This window comes from Anopheles merus, chromosome 2L, assembly GCF_017562075.2.
Source record: "Anopheles merus strain MAF chromosome 2L, AmerM5.1, whole genome shotgun sequence".
NCBI lineage: Eukaryota > Metazoa > Arthropoda > Insecta > Diptera > Culicidae > Anopheles > Anopheles merus.
In genome coordinates, this window is record NC_054083.1 from 26,763,560 (window position 1) to 26,773,123 (window position 9,564).

Sequence of the window (9,564 nt, forward strand, 5' to 3'; positions counted from 1 at the left end):
CCATCAGGAACTTTGATGCTGTTTATCGACTGCAAACGGCGAAGTCATGCAGCGATATTTAGCTTGCCAAAATTGGCTGCATAAGCAATTTTGGCTATTTGAGTCTTAATCCTGACCAAAGACCACAGGATCTGTCCACAAACACACCACTTACCACCATACTCGTCACACTAGATGCGATTGACAACTTTGGTCGTTGCGTATTGAATCCATCACCCCAAATTCCGGTATGGACCCCTCCGCCAGGATAGCAGCCCAGCATTAGAGTTACCGAAACTAACAAGACTACGAGAACCGACCCATGCCAATTTGCTCGGAGTCAAGTCGAATCCCATGTCCATCTCCAGGCCCTACCATATTCAGTTGGATCGAAATGGGTCGAGACCCCTCGGACCCTCCTCTGCGACACCTCCAATGTATGGACATAACGTCCCTGGACGTCCGTGGATATAACTTGACTTGATTCCATGATGCATCAAAGTCACTGGCGGGCTTACTCAACAGGCGCCGCAGTGATACGCACAGTGTCTTTCTTTGGACCCAGTAAGACTATTGACTCGTCACAGTTTTCGAGGTCACATAAGTGCATACCCGTACCGCGGCGTTGCAGATCGACACTACCTGAAGAGGTGCAGGTGGCCGGAACTAGCTGCATCCCGTTCCACAGCGGAGTTGAGTGAGTAAATGAACCCTGTGGGGGTCCCCACCGCAGTCTTTCAGCTGTCGAGCGTCCGGTCTGTGCAACCATCAACCCTTTTGACGTTAATGGAGAAGGAGGTGGCTGTGTTTCGTGTACACCGGGGCATTCGACTACTGCAGTGAATAGCTTTCTAGTAATGCTGAAATCTAATACGCTAATATCGCACTTGGAATAGGCAAATTGTAAACGATTTCTACCAGTGTCGAGTATGTAAAACGATCTTTTAATGCACGATGATAAATGCTTTGCCAACGAGCGTGTCGACAACGTTCGTAAATTGGTCACTTTTTTCATTTAATTTCAAATTGAACAGAGTAGTGGCCCAACTCCACAAAACACTATACAGTGTACAGCGTACCGTTGATGTGTGTTACCCATAAACGAGCCAGTATTGCTAGTGTGCCATCTCTGTTTTTTTCCGCAGCAACCATGTAATCAATGCGTTTAGATTATCTTACTATTTATCCATTACCTACACTCAGTTTGATTAAGCATTATGTGTGTTTTGTTATCCTCCTTAGGAAGAAATGTTTCACCATCGCTTCACTGCTGCTGTTAGTGCCTGCGCCCAGTGCAGCATTCCAGTTTTTGTGCGCCAACATGCTGTGCACCATAAAGAAGTGGACTCCCAGCGAGGAAGGCACATTTTTGCTTGCCAATATCCCGAACGATACTTTAATGTTAAAACTTTCCCATCTGAAGGCCAACACATTCAACCTGGCCACCCTGGACAAGATAATGGCGATCGAGATAGAACGATCTTCCGTCAAAAAGGTGGTAATGCCGTCGGCCACCGCCACAGTACGCCTGAAGCTCACTCGAACGTATCTCAACGACATCGCGTTCGTTGCCGGCAATGGGCAATTAAATTTCCTCACCATTACTGAAAGCCGGCTAAAAACCATCCCGAGCACCATCGTACATCTGGTAGCGTTGGAAACGGTCACAATAACAAAGTCACCCATCGAAACGGTCAACTTGTGTCTGTTCAGCAAGCTGACGCGTCTGTACGAGCTTAATCTGTGCAGTAACAAAATTCTGTTTCTCCATCTGCCGGCCGCATCTGTTGGCGATTTCGCGAGCCTGCGACTGTTGTTTCTGTCGGACAATCTGCTGACCACGATCAACTTGGGCGCGTTCAACGGAATGCAGGCACTGCAGACGCTAGATTTCCAGAACAACCGGATCCGGCGCGTGCAAGCAGCGCTGGTGTCGAATAGCTTGCAAACGCTCGAACTGCCCGGGAACCGTTTAGAGACGCTGTACTGTTGCGAGTGGCATCTTCCCAATTTGACCCGCCTCGCGTTGAGTCGAAATCTGTTGTCGATCTTACCGACCTGTCTGTCGTTGACCATGCCCAACGTGCTGTACCTGATACTCGACAGGAACGCACTAATCGATAGCGATACGTGGTACAACGTCTTTACGCTGAAACGTTTGCAACAGCTAGACATTAGCCACAACCTGGCTGGCGAAGGCAGTGTTGGACAACATTTCGGATTCGTTGCTGTTTCTCGACCTGCAGCACAACAGCATAACAGTGCTACATGTTCCGGCTGTGCGCATGGGTATGAGAATTATTGCATCTTACAATGCGATCGACACGTTCGATATCAACAGTCTGTCACCGAACGTTACGACGCTAGAAATGATTTGCAACCCAATCGACTGCTCGTTCAATCGTGCACGTATGCAGATTGGTGAAGAACCTGTGTGCTACACAGATAGGAGAAATTGTAATACATCTAAAAAGTTAATTAAATAAAAAAGGGTAATATATTACGGGTAAATGTTGCAAAGACTTTGTCTTATCACTTGAAGGACATAACATTGATGATATCCTCCCAGCAGTTGAATCAGCTAATAGATTCTTTTCATGTTTGGCGTTCTACTTATGTATGCAGTTTTTTGCTTCTAATTTTTTACATCATTTAAATGCCAAGAAATTAGGAATACGGCAAAGCCGTCCCTCCAGAATAAAAAAAAATTTCAAGAAATTACATTTCATTTACTATGACTAAATTGACACTCACGTGACTGCGGGGCGCATCGAAACAATTTAGTAGACAACTCAATAAACGCACGGATTAATGAAAATTTTAAAATTAGCTTCTTTTTATCGATTCACTAGAACACGATGATGGAGCTAATGTAACTTAATTCGGGTGAGGTTTTTAACGCCTCTGCGTTATTTTTCCTCTAAAAGCGATGTTTTGCTCTTGCTCGAAGTCAGTGTCGCAATGAAGTTGACAGGCAAAACACTACTGATAAGGTATGTAGAGTGGTTCGTTCATAGGTAGTTCTCAGATTGAACTCAGAAACCGTTGTCTTGCAGTGCTCTCGTTCTTTTCGTTCAGCCAGCGAGATCACTCCGCTTCCATTGTGACGGAGACTTCATATGTGAAATATGGCACTGGAACCCAACCGAGCAGGGAGCGTTGGTGTTGGAGCAGATCCCGATCACGCACGGTGCTATCGAGTTGCACGATTTTTTAGCTTCAAAAATATCCAGCAATTTGTTTGCATATTTTGAGGCACAGCGTCGCAACATTTTGCAGATGCATACCACAATCACTGTGATCGGGTCAACGCTGCGCGGTTTTGTGCTGGAAGACAATGCTACCTACTACACGGTATGCCTTGAGAAAACTCAACTCGACCACATATATTTTGGGATGCGGTGCAATTTGGAGACTTTAAAGATAAAACACAGCAAACTTGAGCAGTTGCCACAAACAATAGGCAACCTGGAGGCGTTGCAAAGTTTTACACTGAGTGAGTCGTTTGTTCAAGCAATTGATCTCAACTTGCTGGCTGAATTGCCCCGTTTAGTTATGCTAGATTTGAGCAAAAACCGGCTACACTCGCTGTACGACTCGTGTGCCAGGACAACGACACACCCGTATCCGTTGCTGTCTGAACTATACCTAGGAGAAAACAAGCTGAAATGTATCAACATGGACGTGTTCCGGCCGATGGTGTCACTCACTTGGCTCGATCTGTCCCACAACCACATCAGCGTGGTGTCGGGCTCGTTGGTGGCGACCAGTTTGATCTCGCTCAATTTGTCCTACAATCGTCTAGTGGAGATGGATTGCTGTGGATGGGTGATTCCAAAGCTGTACGGTATGGCCATTAACGACAATCGATTCCCAGCGTTGCCCAGGTGTCTGGAGCATGCTTTCCAGAATGTGACTCGTTTGACGTTTGACACGAATCAACTTCTGCCGGATATCATGTTCCAGCTCGGTAGACTTACGAACATTGAGTTTTTAAGCCTAACGGACAACAAGCTGACCCACGTTCCGCTGAACGAGAGTACCATACCCAAGCAACTGAAGTATTTGAATCTCGGGCACAACAACTTAAAACGCCTGGATGTACCGTATGTACCGAGCGAAGATTTACACATCGACGTTAGCTCGAACTGCATTAGCAAAATAGATTGGGACAGAGTTTCGGCCAATCTAACGAAATTAGGAATGGAAGGAAATCCATTGGACTGCAGTTTCAGCATTTCCACTAGAGCGGACATTCAGTCGAAACTGGTATGTAAAAAGCACTGCATTGAGCGTTGTGATTCCGAAACTTCCGAAACTGAATGTCAATTATAATGATGATGATCCAGGGCACCAAAGCAATAAATGCGAATACATTGGTCAGAAAAAGACTAAAGTGTGGTTAATTGCAGTGCGCAACAGTGCACACGGTCGTATGCAGTAGGTTAATGCAGGCTATTAACCCTGTTAACGCGCTTAGCTTAATATAAAGTAAGCACGAGCTGTGGGTCTTTCGTTAGACTTTTGTGATCAGCCTCAATTAGATTTTCGTGTAGCAAGCGAAAAGTGATACAAACAAGTTATGTGAGTTGTGTAAACGTTCGAAGTTTAAGAGTGGTTTCGTTTCTGCAATTTTTACCATGCATATAGTATTGCTCGTGTACGTATCTTTGTAGCGCCAATCGACATGGTGCATTGTGTGGTTGAATTGCAAAGTATAAAACATTATTTTTCCCTTTCTTTAGTACTCTGTACTCGCTGATATCTCGTGGGACGGTGCTGGCCGTTCTGCTTCAGTGCGAACACGTCTCTTGCACTATATCGAATTGGACTCCCAGTGTAGAAGGTTCATCCGTACTGAAAAATGTCCCGAACAGCGTTCAGTACTTAAACTTTCGCTACTTAAACATTACTACGCTCAATTTTGATGTGCTTGATCGAGTGAGACTTTCAAACGACGGTACAATCGAAACAAGCATCCACTACTCCCGGGTAGAGCAGGGTTATCTGCCGTCACATACGAACATGACAAGTCTGTTGCTGATGGACACGAATCTAAGTGACATAGAATTTGAACCGCACAATGCTAAGCTCGAGATGCTCACAATCATCCAGAGCCGGCTTAGACGTGTGCCTGACAGCGTTAACCAGCTGGCCGTTTTGCAGGTGTTAGCTATCGTACGATCTCTCGTAGATTCTGTTGATTTAAGCCCGTTCTGCAAGTTGCAGTATCTACATAACATCAATTTAATGCACAACCAAATTGCCTTCTTCAATTACTCCCTTACGTCTGGTGTAGAGTTCCCGACATTATGGGAGATCAATCTTTCGCATAACCTACTCACCACGGTCCGTCTCGACAATTTCAATGGAATGAAGGCACTCAGGACAATAAATCTTTCGAACAATCGTCTCCACAGTCTGGACGGCCAGTTGCTCTTATCAAGCTTAAAAAAGCTGGAGCTATCTCACAATCGCTTCACCGAGCTAAACTTTTGCAGCTGGAATGTATCCAATCTGGCGGATCTGAATATAAACAATAACACCTTACGGTGGTTGCCAGTTTGCATGGAAGATACAATACCGAGCGTAAGTTACTTACACCTGGCCTCAAACGTACTCTCGACCGATGACAGTATCTGGAGCAGGCTGGCAAAGTTGCATCAGCTAACATTGCTCGATATCAGCTACAACCGTCTAACAAACATGGTGTGGACCAACATAACCCTCTCATCGCGCTACATAAACATGAACAACAATCCGGTGAAATTTATCAACATATCGATGGCCATCGACGGGTTCCATGTTGACGTAGGTTGCTCTACGATCGAGCAGTTGACGATCAGTAGCATGTCATCCAATGAGACCTACACAGACACTTATTGCACTCCGATACGATGTAGTTACAATAGCGAGCGTAATTCAAACCAATTGCAGTGTGGTAAGAATGTGGAGGAATGCAAAATTTGCGTTTAGGAAAGCGTACAGGAAATTGCGATCTATGCGCTTATTCAAAAGATAAATCGTAATATTCTGAAAAATCATTTGAAATCAACAAACTTATTCACAATTAAAAACATGGTGCACGATAGATAACGACAACAATAAATCGTTTTATTGATATTTTGGGGAATTCTGCTCAGTTTTTATGATCATTTGTTGGAAAAATAGTACTGATTTGAAATCCATATCAAAAATATCAAAATTCAAACATAAAAATTTGCGTAACTCGGGGAATGATAGTAACTCTAAAACTCTATAGTCCTCAACGTATATGATATGGAACATTATTTGACAATTGTTTTGTTTATGTGTCTGGAAAGGTGTTTTAAGGGGAGCTCCTGATGATCTCTTCGCTTAATATGTCGCTGCTCGAGCAGCTGGGATTGCTTGAAAGCTTCATAACCACCACAAACTCTCCTGTACGCTGTATGCACCTATCTCAATCGTCACAGATCTTTTTAACCATGCTGGTTTTATAACAAACCGATCTAACCCTAAACTTTCGGAGCGAACAAAATGCACCAAGAAACGCTTACGATTAGCAACAGCTTGCTGTTAGATATCCCTAGTACGTTGGCTCATTTAGTATCTGTAGCAAAGTGTATCCGCAGGACTCCACACAGCATAAAACGGAGCGCAACATAACAACTGACAGCTGCCAAACGATTCACAAAACGCTTGGGAAAGGAAGTAAAGCGTTTCATTAACTGTCGGTCATCGCAGTAGGTTGGTAGCTTTTCTACGAACAATGAGCTGCCTACTAAGGATATTCAAAACATGGCACCAGCAATAAAGCGTATTCTGAAGCGTTTGGCAGCTGTCAGTTGTTATGTTGCGCTCCGTGTTATGCTGTGTGGAGTCCTGCGGTATGAAGACCAGGTGGTCTCGTCCGATACAAATTGACAATTATTGACTCCTTTTGACATAATGGTTGAAATGAATTTCCATAGGAACAGTTCGCTTTGTTCTTAGCAACACATACGTAGTACACATTGGTGTCCTCATCGATGGGATTACAGTGAACCCTCTCTTATTTGACACCTCTCCAAATTGAAAAACCTCTCTTATTTGAACATTTTGCACAGTCCCTTGATTTCCAGTACATTTTTGTTCCTCTAATTTGGAAAACCTCTGAAATCTGTGTCCCTCTTATTTGAGTATGGTGTTGCCATGGTTATTGAAAGATGTATGCTCAAATTAGCGATTCTGTTCGCAGTTTCCTATAGCAACAGTTAAGGCTGCATACTAAATGTTCTGTCTCTTTCTTGTCTTGTATGGACCTTTCATTCACTTTAAACCTCTATAATTTGAAAACCCCTTTTATTCGACAGTCCCATCGCCTCTCAAATAAGAGAGGGTTTACTGTATTTTGATCCAAAAATGGATTTTAATTAGTTCAGATTTGGTTTAGCTTACAAAAAGAAATATTTTACATGTTTATGAAGGTATTTTATTGAAAAGTACGAAGATTCTAGAATTATTCGTGCATTCAACAAGTCGCTAGAAAGCTTGTTTAGAACTTGTTACTTAGCTTGTGTAGAACAGATTGCAGAAAGGTTCGTCCCTATACAATCTGTCAAAATATTCGGTAGACTGCAACGCATTAAAAAAAAGTGCGTTCTATGATAGTTGTGTGTGTGTTACACATCCTTGCTTATCCGTGGTAACAGCAGTCGCACTGTTTACACAGCATATGACGCTGTGATGCAAAAGAAAAGGCATCTAGCGAAAAAAAGTATAGTTATGAAAACAGGATTAATTTAGCAAAGTCGAAGCAGATGTATTTATTGATCCAAGCAATCTAACTACATTAAAAATATATGAAACAGATTATGGTGATACACCAATTTTTTTCAAGCGTCTACCAAGATTCTTCTATTTGGCGTAACATGCAACGCGGACATTCCGGATTATATAGGATTTCGATGCTTTTCGATACCACGCCGCCGAATAGTCAGTCTTACGGGGTTACCGCCCATTGTAGACTTGTACCCACGATGGGCATGATGTTAAGTCGTGTAAGCTGACGACTGTACCATGGGACCGACCGCGGCGATAGATAAGGTAACTCTCCTTTATTTCAGTTTCCTGAGCCACTTCATCCGAACCCTTGCCTTTAATGCCTTTGATGACTAACGTGCTGAGCCAACTGCAATGATCTAGAGTAGTCCAGAATTGTCCGGAGTCGTTTGGAGTTACCCGGATTCATTCTCGAATTCTCAACTTTTCCGAATCCATTTGATATAGAGGATTTGATTTGAAGTCGTATTCAGTTTTTCAAACACGAAGTCGAAGGGGATTTACAACTCCATTCCGTTTTACACAACACTACGCTTTCACTGCTCTCTTATCTTGTATTCTGTATTTCGCTAAAAGAGTAAACATAATCTGACGTTACACATGCAAGCCCGTGATCATCTCGCATATTTGTTGTCTCCTGATTTTCAACAAAATATGTATTATTGAATAAGTAATACGGCTGAGCTGTCCCTACTAAATAATTCATAAATGAGTAATTCCGCCGTACCGGCGAACTCGTTCGTTTCTGGGAACGTTCGCCGCGACGCTCATTTTCACTCATTTCATAGCCCTCTAGATCAAAAATTAGAAAATCGTATAGATTTTGTACTGGCCAACCTAGTGGTACAACCCTGTCCACTCATGAGCAACGAATGTTTCTCGTCGAACGAGTTCGCCGGTACGGCTGATTGTTCATCAAAGTAATTAGCCGTACCGGAGACTCGTTCGTTCCCGGGAACGCGTTCACCGCGACGCTCATTTTCGCTCATTTCAAAGCCCTCTAGATCAAAAATTAGAATACCGTATAGGTTTTATACAGCCCAACCTATTGATACAACCCTGTCCACTCATGAACGACGAATGTTTTTCGACGAACGTATGTAATAGTCAGCCGTACCGGTGAACTCGTTCGACGAGAAACATTCGTCGCTCATGAGTAGACAGGGTTGTACCACTAGGTTGGCCAGTACAAAATCTATACGATTTTCTAATTTTTGATCTAGAGGGCTATGAAATGAGTGAAAATGAGCGTCGCGGCGAACGTTCCCAGGAACGAACGAGTTCGCCGGTACGGCTGAGTATGTGTAAGGGATGTTACGCGCAGATAAGTGAAGGTGAGTGAGCCAAGTGAGAACAGTTTTACTCTCAAATTTAAAAAAAAAACATAAATATCATTCAATAACTCAACAGATCTTTACATAAATTTATCTTCTTCGTCTTTGATCTATTTATCACTAAAACCGTTGTCGATCAAGGCCTTCCAGTACCACTTACTCTTAATACATACTTTTTGTAATGATGAGTATAATCCGGATTAACCTCTAGCTGATAACGTAATCATCATTTCACCAGGCAAACATGTACAACGTTTGGAGTCCATGGGTAGCTTATTATCAATAATTCGTTTGAACAACATAGTCCATTTGTACAATTTATTGCACTGAGCTTAGTATAATCGTCGTTCAATGAAATTTCATTAACAAATGTATCCTACGTTGCATTTTCTTCGCAAGTGCGTTGTGATTAACCGCGAATCAGTCCTGGTGTGTGTGTGAGTTCGCT

The 9,564-nt window shown here is 43.1% G+C and overlaps 2 protein-coding genes across 2 annotated transcripts; both read left to right on the forward strand.

The window, feature by feature from the left end:
* Positions 1 to 1,052: 1,052 nt before the first annotated feature.
* On the forward strand, positions 1,053 to 2,426 carry LOC121593348 (platelet glycoprotein V-like). Its single transcript, XM_041915617.1, has 2 exons — positions 1,053 to 1,131; positions 1,222 to 2,426. The coding sequence occupies exons 1-2, from the start codon at positions 1,064 to 1,066 to the stop codon at positions 2,402 to 2,404; spliced, it is 1,251 nt and encodes a 416-aa protein (XP_041771551.1). The 5' UTR covers positions 1,053 to 1,063; the 3' UTR covers positions 2,405 to 2,426.
* Positions 2,427 to 3,657: 1,231 nt separating this feature from the next.
* LOC121592296 (leucine-rich repeat transmembrane neuronal protein 1-like) lies at positions 3,658 to 4,314 on the forward strand. The gene has a single exon (XM_041913694.1). The coding sequence runs from the start codon at positions 3,658 to 3,660 to the stop codon at positions 4,312 to 4,314; it is 657 nt and encodes a 218-aa protein (XP_041769628.1).
* The last annotated feature ends 5,250 nt before the right edge of the window (positions 4,315 to 9,564 follow it).

What these genes read in the sequence shown, in the direction of transcription:
- LOC121593348 (XM_041915617.1), top strand. Translation starts at nt 1,064, where the DNA reads ATGTGTGTTACCCATAAACGAGCCAGTATTGCTAGTGTGCCATCTCTG. An exon ending in TTTTTTTCCGCAGCAACCAT is followed by an intron (nt 1,132 to 1,221) that starts GTAATCAATGCG and finishes TATCCTCCTTAG; the next exon opens with GAAGAAATGTTTCACCATCG.
- LOC121592296 (XM_041913694.1), top strand. Translation starts at nt 3,658, where the DNA reads ATGGACGTGTTCCGGCCGATGGTGTCACTCACTTGGCTCGATCTGTCC.